Genomic DNA, 16,403 nt, shown 5'->3' on the forward strand with positions numbered 1-16,403 from the left:
AACCGAATTTGCAGTTTATACTTGCTTTTTGTGCTGTGGTGAATTTTTTTATTTCATTTCATTTTTTTGTTTCATTTATTTAATATTTAATTAATTCTTTATTTATTTAAATAACTAATTAATGCTATTTTAATTTTTTGTTTATTTTAATAAATTATTAATATTGTTTTTATTTTAATATTTTTAGTTTTAATTTAAATATTTTTGAATTACTTTTATTTTTTTTTGGTTTTTTGGTTTTAATTTTAAAAATATGAAATTTTTGTTATCGAAATTCTCTGATTTTCATTTGCTTTCAAACATTTATTGTTTATATTTAATGTATTTAATGTTTAACTTCATGTATTTTTTTACCTACAGACGGCTGTAATCGCTGATGCAGATGAAAACATCGCCGAATTGGCATTCCAATATGGACGTAATGTGGGCTTAGCGTTTCAACTGGTCGACGATATGCTGGACTTTGTCTCAACCGCCGAAACAATGGGTAAACCAACGGCTGCCGATTTGAAGTTGGGCCTCGCCACAGCGCCGGTGCTCTTCGCATGCGAAAAGGTGAGCTTCTTATTAACTAGCAGATATTACTTTGATATAATTTTTTCAAAAGACATACACACATTTTTTCGAAGTGCACACCATCACGATTTTCGTAATGATCACAACCCCCGAGTAATTTCATTTGCTTAATTCGAAATTGCACAAACAACTAAAAAGCAAATATTTGAATGCACATCAATCTCAATGTCGCGCTATAAATGGCATTTCCTTATTTCTTATTTCTACGCGTTTTATATGCAAGAATTTTGACAACAACAAATCATGTTTATTGCGTGATAACATCAGAGCATTTATTCAGCTCCCGTTCCCTCAATACACTCTCTCGAAAGTGCATGCAACACGCCTTCGTTTTATGAGCCGCTACGCGTTGCATACAAGTGTCAAATAAATGACAGATTAATGCTGCTGCTAGTCAAATAAATCTCGACATAAACACTTAATTATGCACTTTTGCACGGTTGCATTCATGCTCGCCATAAGACAGTTCCTTATGTTCTCTAGCTCGGCTTGTCAGACGCATATTGATCGTTGAATTTTGCACTTTATTGCACTTAAATGCGTTTATTGTCTCATTGCACATATTTATACACATATGTATGTACCTAAATACAATGTTGCGGTGAGGGCTAAGATTTATGACGTTTAATTTGTACGCAATAAAATTTGTAGTGTGTAGAATGTAGTATGTAAGTATACGGGAGGTAGAGGAGGCTTAGTAGCCTCTATCGATCTTCATTTGCGAAGAAAAAAATTTTAAGATGATGTTAAGCTTGAGACAACCAATTACTAGCCTGTAGTTTATACTCGATCCAGTTATAAATATAAGTTAGAATATGTTTTGGTTGTTTAGTTGATGTACTGAACCAAAAATTGTATAATTTTCTTAATACCTTTCCAAATGCTTCATTGATTGATTACCATGATCTCCGGCATTTCAGCCGATTTTATACCATATATTTATATATATTAGTCAGTTTAGAAGATATCCTAATGAAATCTTGTCTTCCCATTTTCATTGGTATATTGTGTTTTGATACTAAAAATTGATGAAGATGTCAAAACCTGTCACACATTAAATTTTGGCCTCGTACTAAAAATGGGTGAACCTGAAATGTGACGATACGTTATACGAGAAAAAAAACAAATTTTTATCACCGAAAATGGCCAAATCCCGAAATATATAGGAAACTAAACGTTGCCAGTTATGGATGAAATCATTACATTCTTTACTCCTGCCTCCTCTTAAGTTATATCAATATATTGTAATTATATTAAAAAGGAATTCAGTATTGTGAAGGTTTCATTTATTATATTCAAACTATACAGATTTAGACATTTCATAGACGGAAACGGGTGGTAATCACTTTAAGCAAGGTTCGGTCTATGATTTGGATACATAAGAGCGTCACAACGAAGCTCGCTGAACTTCTTGTGATTACCTATCGATGTTTAATCCCTCTCCTAGTGGCCAAAGCTCGCCGCTTCTGGGCTATTGATTCCTTCATACAATCCAATTGTTGACAGCATAAGTGCGAGCTAAGAGTTTTGCAGTAGGGGAGCCGCTCATAGCAGATGATTGCCTGTCAATGCTAACAAACACATAGCAAGAGCTTCCTAATAGCATTGATAGACGGCAGTGTTAATCCGGATTAATTCAGGAGTTAGTGATCATAACTCCGTTGCTAACTCCCATTTAATCCTCAAAATTTTAGAGAGTTAGCTGCATTTTCGTTGGCAAAATTCTTAAAAATTGCCAATTTTTATCTATTGTGAATGAAAAACGAGCAACTCTGACAGCTCTTTTTCAAATTTTCAATAATAAAACAATAGGTTTTATGTTATGTTATGATGCAGTTTTAAAAATAATATTTTTTTGTAATAATTGTTTTAAAAATAATATGTTTTTATAATAAAAAATGGTTTTATAAAAATTGGTCGGCTAACAACCGCAATGTTTATCTTCTATCCATTTTCATTGAAAATATTACAAAAATGACAATCAGCTGTGTACGAGAGTTTCAAACTCGCATAGCTGCCGTCTGTCAACTACAAATTTAGATCTGACTAAGTACGCAGTTAATCCGGATTAACGCTGCTGTCTGTCAAGGCTATAACCGCCAGTCCTGGCTTAGGCACCGTTTGTGCCGCCTCACTGCGACTCAGTTATGATCCACTTTTCATTGCCTGTAACCAGTTTCCTGTTAGAAAATTTTAATTAAAAGAAAAATAATATAATAAAGAAGTGCAAACGGTATAGCTCTTACCTGTAATCAAATTAAAGTTCAGTTCTTTAACTAAAGTTCAGCTGAAACTGTTTAAGCATTTTTACAGTTCAGTGCAGAAAACTTTCGAAAAGAAAAAGGTCACATTAAATCTTTTATACATATTTTCTCACAATTTTGACTATTCGTGGTTAAAAGCTGTTAATAACAGTCAGTTAATCTGTGCTCAACATACAACTGTTAGTAAAATAATGATGTCATCTGTTACTAACGGCGATCAACATAACATAACCCAATCGTATGATATTCTCTCTCACACGCACAAAAAGAAATTCCTACAAGGCATTGCGGCACTTTAAATGCAATTCAAGTTGAAACAGATAATAAAGCATTAAAATAGCAATGACTCAAATTCAAATCAAATATGTGCATACCTATTTACTCGAAACAAAAAAACAAAAACCGATGCTACGCAAATCCAAAACCAGCAGTGCATCATAAAGCTACTTAGTTGGCATCATATGTACATATATTAAGGAATTTTGCAGCAACACCCCTTTAACACCGCCACAAAATCTGCCTTGCCTCCTTTGGCACTAATTACGGGGCTAACACTCTGCTGTGCCACTCACCACGCAACGCAATTAAATTGAATAGTTTTTCGAAAATTGATATGCGAAGCAATTTGTTTGGACGTGAGGCGGTTGTTAATCCGCAGCCGGTGAGCGCCGAATAGAAGCGAGGCAGTAGAGTGGCAGGAGCGACTTGTGTTATGCGTCAAACGAATTGCGCGCATGTGTGTGTGGGTATGTGTACGTGCCAACCGTTGACATTTGTGACGGTTGTGACAGGTGCGCTGTGACAGTTATAAAAATGGAATAACACCGGTAGCGCATCGCTCACAATGACAATGTCTGTTAGAGCATTGTAGGGTGTCACTCATTCGGCGTGAAATGGTTCAGTTTAATCTGTGATTTCTGTCTGTGCTTGGGGGCGCTCAATGGGTGTAGTTATACATTTGATCAGAGCGTCAATTATTGTGCACCTCAATATGCCTGTGAGTTTGTCGTGTTTTTGTGGTTAAGCGCCGCTTCCGGTCGTACCATTGTTTGCTTGATGGCTGCACTGCGCTTATTCATTGTTGTCGCTTTATCGAAATCGAGTCCTGCCACTGAATTGCCGCCAAAATTGTCTGCTTTTAGGCGCTTTAGGTATATCACTTATGTTTGTGGCGGATTACGGTGTGTTCTGTGGAAAATGTTATGACGCTTCGGGAGGATTTTATTCGCTGGTGTGAATATTACTTTAAATTTGAAATTGTTCTAATTTGGCGTTGGCTTAAGTTAAAATTAACTCTTTATTAAGGAACAAAAGGATTTTTTTGCCGCAAAACAGAGCCTATCTGTAAGCGAAGCATAAGTTGTAGCGAAGTTCCACGCCCTAAATCATGAAATTAGTATTTCTTGCATCTATGTAATAATTGTTTTGTGATTAAGATAGTCTGTACTATTTTTTTTTTTTTTTGGTTTTCAAATATCTTTTGATAAAAATGGGTGTATACTATTCTCTTAAATATTTATACCAGTTTATTTATTATTTATTATACCAGTTCAACTAGTTTATTAATTGTTAATTTTTATGCCAGTTAACGGTTATACTTCCTTATACCAAATTCTTCTTTTTCGTTACTGGCGTAGACACCGCTTACGCGATTATATACCAGTTTACTTTTGTGAAAATATTGATTTTTTACTTCTTGCATCTAACTGAAGCAGTAATAGTGGTAAATTTTGACTTATTCTGTAGTTTTGAAAATCATGTAAAAATGTTTTGCAATCATCTAGTAAGCGATCATATTCAATATTATAAAATAGCAGCATTTTATGACTGAAAATAGTAAAATCGTTGCCTACCTTTAGGCTAAACTTATATTTCCAAGTTTCCCACCCAATAGTTGATCAAGGAAATATGTTGTGGAAAATAAATTCATTATAGTTGACAAGGTGTTAAGTCATATTAAACATTTTTTTTATTTTTAATTTTTAAACCTAACCAAGTCCATATTAGTTATAAACTTCGGTCAATTCTAAAGTATTTAAAATGCTTTAAATAAGTTTTACGTTTTGGTGGTGAGTGATGATATTACGTTTTACAAAGTACAACCATTTTATTGCTGCAAATAATAAAAGTGGTTGCCTACCTTTAGGCGAATCTTGTATTTTGGCTGAAGTTTCCAAATTTGTTTCAGCAAAAAAATATGTTGTAGAGAACAAAATAAATTCATTATAGTTGACAAGGTCTTAAATCGTATTAAAAATACTTTTTTCTTTAATCTTTTAACTCATCAAGTCTATATTAGTAAGCTACTCGGCAAATTCTAGAGTATATAAAATATTTTAACTAAGTTTTACGATTTGCTAGTGATTGGTGGTATTCCGCTTTTCAAAGTACTGCTATCGTTTTATTCCTGAAAATAATAAAAATGTTGCCTACCTTTAGGCGAACCATTTAGCAAAGTTTCACACCCAATATGATAATAACATGTATGTAAACCCGCTGATATTACGCTCGTATGAGGGAAATAAAAGAAATATATATTAATTGACAGATGCTGACCGCATATACTGGGAAAAATATTGCTTTATTTTAGTTTTGTTGTTTTTTTTTGTTCTTCTAGTTACATGTAGTCTATAAAATTGGTGTTTTGCTTAATAGCCGCATAATAAAACATATACACTTCTAGTAATATCAATATAAACAGAAAATAGCAATTGTATTAAAATAAAATTTAACTCTCTTCTCTCCGACAGTATCCCGAACTCAATCCGATGATAATGCGCCGTTTCAGCGAACCCGGCGATGTTGAACGTGCCTTCGAACTAGTCCACAAATCGCACGGACTCGAACAGACGCGCTTCTTGGCCAAGAAGCACTGCATCGAAGCGATACGATTGGCGCAGGAGCTGACCGAGTCGCCATACCAGAAGGGTCTGCAAGTGGTCGCGGATTTAGTCATTAATCGTATGAAATAATAGCTTAAGTTACGGGTGCAGGGGGCAGCTGGTGCAACATATAATAGTGCAACATAACATAAAACACAAAAATTAAAAAAAAAAAAACAACATACGCAACTCAAAAAAAGAACATTTGTCAAAAAAAGAACAAATGTTAAATAATTGGAATATACTTATATACATTTTTATAAATATACACACACACACATATAATATATAATTTGTAACTATATAAAAATAATTATAAAACGATAAAAACAAGTCCAAAATAAATTATGTATAGATTTTATATGCACATATGCAGCAAATTGAAAAATATGTTATAAAAAAAAACAAAAAAAAATACTGTAAAATACACAAATTAAGTAAATAATTGTTGTTGTAGACACACTAAAGCGCAAAAAATGAGAAAAAAAATTGTATGCGTGTTATATAAAGATAACTGTGTATATTGCATGGATAACTGCAGACAAAACTACAGTTAACAACAAAGCGTAGCAAAAACTATGCTTCCATTGTTATTGTTGTTATTATTTTTTTCTTTTGCTTAACTTGTGTAAAGCATAAATATAGTCTAAACAAACAGAAATATTATTTAATAATTTTATGCATTAGTTTGTAAGTCTTGTTGACATTGTAAATAATTTATGGTAATGTAAAGAGGAGTTCGAAAAGCAGAAAAAATACAAATAAATATATACATATATGAATATATATTGAAACAAAATGTATGCGCAGGAAATAAGTTAAACCAAACGGAAAATATTTAATGTGTATATAACTAAATAAATAGTAATGTTTATATATTATATGCGAAAAAAAAACAAAACAACAAAAACAGCAACTGACATACTTAAAAGGCCAGCAAATAAACAAGCAAACAGACAAAACGGGAGAAAGGTTGGTGCAAACTGAATTTAGTTTGTATTAAAAGCAGCAAAAAAAAAAAGAAAATAAATAATTATATATGTAGAGAGACAAGAAATAACTGTACACACGCATGTACATAACTATTGTACAAATGAGCGAGTTGAAGCGGTCAACTTAGAAAGTATAATTATGCAAGCAAATATAACGAATGTGTTCTTGAAATACTAAAAAAAACTCACTAAAGATATTTGAGGAGGAATTTTGATAGATTTTTATATGTATATATAATGTTAACGAACTATATATATAGCATGCAACAAATTTCATGATTTCTTAAAGCGAAAAATATTTTTTTATTACTTGTTTGGAGCAAGAGGGCACAACAGGCCGAAGGTCGCGGTGCAATCCTCGTCTATTAGAGCAACTATCCCAAGTGTACGGTAAAATAAGTGAAACTTTGAGTTCAATTTTAATTAAATAAAATAAAAATCAGTAATGAAAGAAATGTGCGCACCAAAAAAAGAAAAAATCTTTGAAACTATTGAACAATAATAAAAAACTATTTACAACCAGAAACATTGGCTGAGAAGAAAAAATGGCAGACGGGAGAGATTTAGAGCCCACATGGAAAGCGAAATCACATATACGAAATTAAAAAATAAAATTCTAAATAAGTTTGAAATAAATTTTAATTTAATTTTTTAATTTTGTATGTACATATATTACACAAAATTAAAAAATTAAATTCTGAATAAATGTGAAATAAATTTTAGTTTTTAATTTTGTATCATCGATTTCACTTCAAAAAAAAAAAAAATATAAATCATACAAAATTGTGAATAAAACAAACATTAAATATTTAATAAAACATCAAATTTCGAAAAACCACATTCAAATACATAAATTTTTCCAACTGACCGCTTTTAAGCTACCTTTCGACATGCGCACATTACTGTAATTTAGTCAAAAATATAATTTGTTTTCTATTGTACTGCAATTAAATTGTTTAAAAATTAAATAAAATTGTATGTCCAAATAAAGTTTTGTTTAAGAAATATTGATATTCTTTGATATTTTGAAAAATTTACAATTATTAAATAATTACAAAACTAAATCAAATGTCTATATAAAAGTGTATTTAATTAAAGGAAAATTTTATAATTGCGCGTAAATTTATACAAGCACGTGACGTATGTATGTTTACACAAAATATTAAGATATCTAAATATATGTTTGTATGTATGCATGACAGGTGCAAAATACAAATAATTGTTTTTTACAAAATAAATAAAATGTACGAATTGTTATGCTGACTAAAGAATAATAAACTGTTTTTAAAACCAAAAGCAATTGTTTTTACTGATAGAAATGCGTGTATACTAGACTATTAAGTACTGAAAATATTTATACTAGTTTATTAATATTATTTTTACTCATAAAAGTAGGTGTATACTAGTCTATTAAATTTAGAAAATATTTATACCAGTCTATTCATTATTTATTATACCACTTTATACCAGTTTATTATTAATATTATTTACTGGTAAGAATGGGTGTATAGGGTTAATAGGTTATTAAATATTGAAATTATTTATACCAATTGATGAACTATTTATCATACCAATTTATACCAGTTTATTAATTGTTATTTATTTATTGCTATTTAACGGTTATACTTCTTTATATCAGATTACAAATTGTTAAAATTATTTATTATTATACTAGTTGATAGTTATGCACTTTTAGACCAGTTCAATTATTAAAAAAGTAATTCTGGGTATAATTGTTGAAATTTATTTCGGTTAACGATTCTATCTTTTACACCAGTTTATTAATTGTTAAACTTTACACCAATTTAAGGAAATTAATGTTTATACCAGTTTAATAATTGTTAAACTTCACACTAGGTGAAAGCAGTAAGTGTCCATACTAGTTCACTAGTTGCTTAATTTGTATCGCTTGCACGTTATGCACAATTATACCAGTTCACTAGTTGCCAAATTTGTACCAGTTGAAGGTTATACACATTTATGGCAGTATATTATTAGCAAATAATATAAAAATTTGTACCAATTGAAGTTTATACATTTTTATACCAGTTTATTAGTTGTTAAAATTTATAGCAGTTAATGGGTATTTAAATATAAAATTTGTACCAGTTAATATAGCCACTTATATGAGTTAATTATTTGTTCCAATTTATACCAGTTCAAGTTTTTAACAGTTTAAACTTATACCAGTTGAAGTCCTGTTGGCAGACTAGTGAAATGGCCTGTTAACAGTAACCAGTGGTTAGCTTTAAGTCGTCTCTACGAGTATTGTAATTTGATCTGCAAAAATCGAGTCTTGTAAGGTGACCTGAGTCATTTACTAATTTTGGTGGTGATTTGATCATCACAGCATCACTTAAAAAATACTGCATATACAAATATACATACATAGAGTCGACTATCACATCAATTTATGGAGTGATGGTGCTGACCTCTCTGTTTATTTTATGAGTAGGTTGTCTATCATCTGGAACTACCAGTGTACCGGTATGTAGTGAGCTTTAGGATACAAATGTGTTGGTAGGGAACATTTGTTGTGAACAGGCATTCGTTTTTTTTCGGTTTGGTTGGCATGACATCTGTTAAACATATTCAATGACATTACAGTCAATGAACAAACAGAAACATATTTTTTCATTGTGTTGAAAATGTCAAAAGAATATCATGGTTTACTCCGGAACAACCATCAAACTCGACAGCAAAAACAGATCGATTCGGTAAGAAGGCAATGCTCTGTGTTTGGTGGGATCAGAAGAGTGTGGTATATCATAAGCCAGGTGGTCTAAAACCTAGTGAAACTAATCGCTACAGACAACAAATGACCAAATTGAACCATGTATTGCAAAATGGGCCAGAAGACATGGCGAAGGAAGTATTAGACGACAGGACTTACAGAAAAATATGCAAGATAATTTCGACCAGATGCTGCCAAGCTGCGTTTGATCCGATAGAGCAGCTCCTTTACGGCCTCTGCTGTCCTGGTTTTCTGGTGTTTGGTTTATTCTTCGGACTTATGAATACTATGAAGTCGTTCATAGTCAGCCATGATGCAATCCAATAATCAATACAAATTTGTAATCTCAAATTGCAGGCTCTTGTCGGTGTCTCGGTGTCCACTTTAAACGTCAACTGCGGCGAGAAGTAATAGCAAAACGGGATTGCCTTATGTCGGCCAGTGCCCCTAAATGCCATTTAGTTGGACGTCATAAAATTACGTTGGCCGCTATTTTCACATCTGTTATCATTCTTGTTGAAAAACCACATATAGTTCAAGTATATTTTCCAAAGGATTAAAGATTATTGCAATGCGTAATTTGAAGCAAAAAGTGTTACAGAAAAGGGTCAAAATAAGTTGCGCATACTATTTACATTCAACGGCTGCCTGACCGCATGACTGATCTGTAAGTACATACGCCAGTGCCCCAGTTAATGTACAAAGCAGCAGTGTGAGAGGTCAAATACATTTCCTCCACGAAGCGCTTTCATCGCATGCCTGTGTGTGAGTGTATTAAAATGGTGGAAAGTGTCGATGAGTTGGCAGCAGCTGCCGTTTGTTCAACTGAATATTTCATATATTTAATCCTTTCCATAAAAGGCCACATCACTTAAGTGTGCTTATTGTTTTTGTTTAGTGCGATTCCGACAAAGAATGACATGCGTTGTTTGCTCTCAAAGCCCTGCAACGTAACGCTGAGACATGCATGTGTGCATGTGTGCTTGTATTACGAGTAAAGTGCCAAGTCCATCGCTGAAGCAGAGCAAATAATGGCAGCTGTTGTTTTAAGCAAGAGTCTAGAATGTAGCTGACGCCCTATCGCTTTTGTTGAGCATTGCGAATTCTTCAAACACAACTTCTTTGTTGTTGGCAAATAGCTCTAGGCTTCAGTAAAACGCGCAGAGGCAGCACTAGCAGCTCATTGGCACTCTATAAACTGAACGAGATGAATTTAAAAACAAACAGACTGCCGGTGTCGAGATTGAAAGGAATGACTCGTGATAGTGCATGGGCCTGCTATGTTGTTGTAAAAGAGAGCTATTTGATAAGTCAAGTTTTACAATGAGTTGTATTTTACAGACTTTCTTCTGTGACCGATAAATTCGGGAGGTGTGAATGACGAGAAGGAATCTTTGGCGGTATAGGAAAAATTCTCTTACGGCACCGCAATCCAACAAAACACAGCAAGCTGAACCTTGTTAGTAATAAATGGAACTAAATTCTTTCTGGATTCTGGAAATATACAGTTTTTGATACGCACATACCTTACCAGAACCCAATCCAACTCGGATCAACAACTTGCCGCACAGTTTTGCTTTTCTACATTAAAAAGCACTTGCCGAAATCGTCTTCTTCTTCTTTAATGACGTAGACACTGCGTACGCAGTTATAGCCGAGTTTACAATAGCGCGCCAGTCGTTCTACCTTTTCGCTAATTGGAGATTTCAAGTGTAGTCAAGTCCTTCTCCACCTGGTTTTCCAACGGAGTGGAGGTCTTCTTCTCCCTCTGCTTCCCCTGGCGGGTATTGCGTCAAATACTCTCAGAGCTGGACTGTTTTTATCCATACGGACGACATGACCTAGCCAACGTGACTCCTGTTCCAAGATAGGCGAAATTACCCAGACTTCAAAGTTATGACTGTCAACATTGAGGTGAGCTTCGCTTCTTTGTCCAATCCGGAGAAGGCAGAACTAACGGTTGTTGAGACCAATAATATCAATATCATCGGCGTACGCCAGCAGCTCTACACTCTTATAGAAGATGGTACCTACTCTATTTAGTTCCGCAGCACGAAATATATTCTCCAACCGAAGATTGAAGAAGTCGCACGATAGGGAGTCGCTTTGTCTGAAACTTCGTTTGATATCAAAAGGCTCGGAAAGGTCCTTCTCGATTCTGACGGAAGCTTTGGTAATGCTCAAAGTCAGTGGTTTGTAGCGATCCTCTTTTCACGAGTCTTTTCCAAGATTGGGCGCATTGTGAATATCTGATCAGCTGTTGATTTGCCAGACCTTAAGCACAACTGATGAGGTCCAATCAGTTGGCTGACGGTGTGATTTAATCTTTTACGCTCTATAGAAACTTATATGCGATGTTTAGGAGGCTTATCTCCTTTTGTGAATTGGTCAGAGCATACTTAAATTTCTATCGTTGTGCATGCTTTCGTCTGACCATATTGTACAAAGAAGCTGATGCATGCTCTTTACCAGTTCTTCGACGCCGTATTTGAATAGTTCGGCCGGCAATCTATCTGCTCTTGGCGGTTTGTTGTTCTACAGACGGGTAATTGCTATTCGAACTTCATTCACTGCCATAGAGCAGCCTGGAAAATGTTTCTTAGTTGTTGCAATTTTAGTATGAGCTGGTCATATATTACTCGTTTTTTTTCATCTCTGGGGAACAATAAAAACTGTACTTAGTCAATCATTAACTGTTTTGTCGGTTTTGAAATATATTATAAGGATTCTGTTATTCGCTCATTTTTTTTGGAAATACAAACTGAAAATGCATCTTTCCCCATTTGAGCATGAACAATATATCTTCAATAAATTTTTTACAGATTATCTCCTGTTGTCCAGCTTGTCAAGCTGCCTATCTCGTTTTTTTTGTCTGCAAATGCGTTTCGCTTCCCTCTTCAACTATCGGTATATATCCGGCTTATAGCAGACAAAAAAATCTTAACACCAGAAATAAAATATATGATGTTTTTACTCTCCTGCTCTCTGCGCCTACGGTTCAACATTCCCCGACGAGAATATACCTTCGTTGGAAATACAAATAGCAAAGAGGTTCAGCAGCTAAAAAAAGAAATATTTAAATGAAGGCGGTTAAAGAAAAGGAATATTTCGAATTTCGCTAGTAAAACCAAAAAAAGATATGAACTCGGAGTTTTCAATTGAATTGAATGCTTTTTTCAAGAATTCGTGTTTCAACAGTTTTAAGAAAATTAATATGTTGCAGAAGTCTCCAAGAAAAGATCTTATCTGTAAAAATTCACAAATATACATAGATGGGGAATGGGCAAGAAAAACAAGAATTTTTAATAAATTGAAATCATATTATGGAAACTAACCTATACTTTCTGTTGCTAAGTCTAACAAATCTCTGTCTCGGTTATATTATCTTATGAAACGGCCTTCTGTCGTCTCCTTGCATGTACCATATGTAAGAGTGTATATACAGTATTTTAAGAGTAAAAAAGCTTTAAGCCATTCGAAAACTCCCCGAGTCATTTTTTACATTCTCGCCAAAGGCAGCAGTAGGAACAAGTCAGGCAGCTAAGAGCCTGTGTGGATGGTTGGAAATGTGGGTCAACGCTTCAGCGCACAAGCGCGCAATAGTTCAACTCATTATCCCCCAATCCCCCTACCATCTTCATTTCTTAGTACAGGATGTTGTAGTTATTGACTCGTGAGCATTGATGGATGAGCACAACGCGCCGGAAGTCCTACTTACTGTCCGCACTCGCTGCTTAATGCCGGCTTAGAGTGCTTAACTCGTCATGCATACATTCACATATGCACTCGTAGATGTGTGCGTGTGTGCGGGTAATTATTGAAATGTGCCAAGATATGTGCGTGTGTGGCTGTGTGCACTCTAAATATCAACAAGTACTGTTTATCTTGCAGCTAACTAAGTAGATGGCCAGTTGTTCAAGTGTGTGTCGATGGCGTGATTCAATTAAGTGCTCGGGGCAATAAAATGTTGCGGATATATAAAATGAAGCAATCGGAAGTAGAGCAATCGCAGGACTAGCTGAAGGCGAGGAAACGTTTCAAAGAGGAAAAATATTGGACACAAGGGTATATGAATGGGGTTTATGATTTTAGTATTTAAATAGAAAATAGAAGATTCTGTCTTGAATTTAGTAAATATTAACTAACTTAACAGAATATGAGTAAGGACCCTCAAAAGGGGGAGTTCACTTTACTGGATCATGGTTGTCAACGATCCTCTCAAAAAGCTTGAGGAAACCGACTTTCGGGTGGTAACCTTCCTCGTTTGAGCTAATTCAGGGGTACTTTTGCATTATAAGCAACTGGGCACCTAAAAACGTTCTCTCCATGAATCCCAGCATAACCGAACTGGTTTTATTCACTAGACAGTACAAAATGCCGGAGGCGAGTATATCATTCATGAGAGGAACCCGAGTTAGGTATGCTGACAGCGTTGACTTCCTAGAGCTCATCCTAGACAGAAATCTCTCTTGTAAACCCAACATCGAGGAAGGGGTAAGGATGGGATCAGTTGCTCTGTATGGCTGCAGTGTATCCATTGCTAAAAGGTCGGCAATATAACTAAAGAAAACCTATATCCTTCTATAGTGAAGGGTGTTGGAAAAACTCCATGCACGTTCCCACTGTAGGCAGGTATAAGTAACAGGAACGATTTCGGATTTTTATCCGTAATTGCTTCAGAAATGTTTTTTTCCTCTACAACAAAAACAACCATATGCACGACAATATTGACCCGTTGCTCTTATCAATATTTGTGGCACATTATGAATCGCACCAACTATAGCGCCGCTCAAAGCGCGTGGCGTGTATGGCCGCAAACCCTCTGACTTGGCAAATCTGCGAGCCTGGGCATTCTGGAATCCTCGCACACTTTAATTTAATTCCAAAATACTAGGATTATCAGGTAACCGAGCCAAGCACTGACTATCGTTTCTCTGCTCACATACCTTCGGAGAGGCATGGGACGAAATGACACCCTGGAGGTGCGGAATTGTGAGAAGGGTTGTTGGGGAAGTATAAAAGGTCAAATGAGAAATGAGCAGAGAAGACGTTGAACCCAAAAGAAGTTGATACCGACGAAAATATCGAAAAAGTCAACAAATTATTTTTGGATGTTCAATATAGCAGCTGAATGTGTACTTTTATAAAATTATTCACGAATATTTGGGTATGACTGAGCTCTATGCAAAGTGGGTGCCGCGCGAGCTCACTTTTGACCAAAAACAACGACGAGTTGATGAGTCGGAACAGTGTTCGGAGATGTTCAAGCGTAATAAACCCGAGTTTTCGCATAGATATGTGACAACGAATGAAACGTGGCTCCATAATTTCACTCCGAGGTTCAATCGACAGTCATCCGAGTGGACTGCACACGATGCAACCGCTACAAAGCGTGGAAAAACGCAACAATCGGCTAGGAAGGTTTTGGATTCTGCATTTTTGGAATACGCATGGAATAATTTTTATGGACTACCTTGAAAAAGGAAGAAAATCAATACCTACTGTATATTATATAGTGTTAATGGACCATGTAAACGACGAAATCGTCGAAAAACGGCATCCACTATATTCTTCATTTTTCGTTCTCAGATCTCAAAAGAATAATCGCTTGGAAAAATTTTGATCGAATGAAAAGGTGGCCTAGTTTATCACCCTTGAAGAAAACTAATTTGAATAAAGGAAAAATTTAGCCAAAAACTGAGTTTTTGCAGGCCGGGCCTTTTCAGTTGAACTGTAATGCTTTAATAGCCTGATCTATGGCTCCGCCAAATGAACTGCTTATTGAAGAGCAATGGACGTGTGCAAATCTACTCAGATTGACATTTTGAAAATTGAGGAACTAGTTCGTATATACCATGTACAGATTTATATACACACTTTATAGGGTCTGCGAAGTTTCCTGGTGGGTGTTACAAACTTCGTGGCAAACAAATAAAAACAACACCACTTAGAAAAATATGATTATTTAAAATAAGAGAAATGAGGATCCACGAGATTTTTGAAGAAACATAAGGTTGTGAAATATCTCCCTTCCGCGTTTTTGCTCTTCATTCAATGTTTTATAAAAAGTGTTACAGTGATCGGATTTAGTTTAAATATGCGTCGTTTCATTCGATAATCTGTTTCCATCTAGACGGCAACTTCATAATACCCCCTTCGCAGAAGCCCCCTCCTTATTTGTGAAGAACTCGGACAGCCACTTTTCACAAGCCTCTTTTGAGTTCAACTTTACACCAACAAGGGTGTTCGCCATGGACAGGTGGTAATCACTTGGCACTATGTCCGAGCTATGCGATAAAACCTCCCATCCGAGCTCCAGCAGCTTCTGACGAGTCATCAACAAAGTGTGTAGTTTGGCGTTGGTGGAACACTTCTTCTTCTTCTTAATTGGCGTTGAAACCGCTTACGCGATTCTAGCCGAGTTAACAAGTCAGTCGTTTCTTCTTTTCGCTACGTGGCGCCAATTGGATATTCCAAGCGTAGCCAGGTCTTTTTCCACCTGGTCCTTCCAACGGAGTGAAGGTCTTCCTCTTCCTCTGCTTCCCCCGGCGGGTACTGCGTTGAATACTTTCAGAGCTGGAGTGTTTTCGTCCATTCGGGCAACAAGACGACATCTTTTAATTCGGTGAACTATGTCAATGTCGTCATATATCTCATACAGCTCATCGTTCCATCGAATGCGATATTCGCCGTGGCCAACTCGCAAAGGACCATAAATCTTTCGCAGCACTTTTCTCCCGAAAACTCGCAATGTCGACTCATCAGGTGTTGTCATCTTCCAAGCTCCTGCACCATATAGCAGAATGGGAATTATGAGTGACTTATAGAGTTTGGTTTTTGTTCGTCGAGAGAGGACTTTACTTCTCAATTGCCTACTCATTCCGAAGTAGCACCTGTTGGCAAGAGCAATCCTGCGTTGGATTTCCAGGCTGACATTGTTGGTGGTGTTAATACT

The 16,403-nt window shown here is 35.4% G+C and overlaps 1 protein-coding gene across 1 annotated transcript in view; it reads left to right on the forward strand.

Moving 5' to 3' along the window:
- Positions 1-5,902, forward strand: part of LOC126750963 (all trans-polyprenyl-diphosphate synthase PDSS1) — an 85,670-nt gene extending 79,768 nt beyond the window's left edge. The window contains exons 7-8 of the mRNA XM_050460832.1: positions 361-555; positions 5,591-5,902. Coding sequence (XP_050316789.1) covers positions 361-555; positions 5,591-5,812 — 417 coding nt within the window. The 3' untranslated portion in view covers positions 5,813-5,902. The remainder of the gene's footprint in view (positions 1-360; positions 556-5,590) is intronic.
- Positions 5,903-16,403: the final 10,501 nt, after the last annotated feature.

This window comes from Bactrocera neohumeralis, chromosome 2, assembly GCF_024586455.1.
Source record: "Bactrocera neohumeralis isolate Rockhampton chromosome 2, APGP_CSIRO_Bneo_wtdbg2-racon-allhic-juicebox.fasta_v2, whole genome shotgun sequence".
NCBI lineage: Eukaryota > Metazoa > Arthropoda > Insecta > Diptera > Tephritidae > Bactrocera > Bactrocera neohumeralis.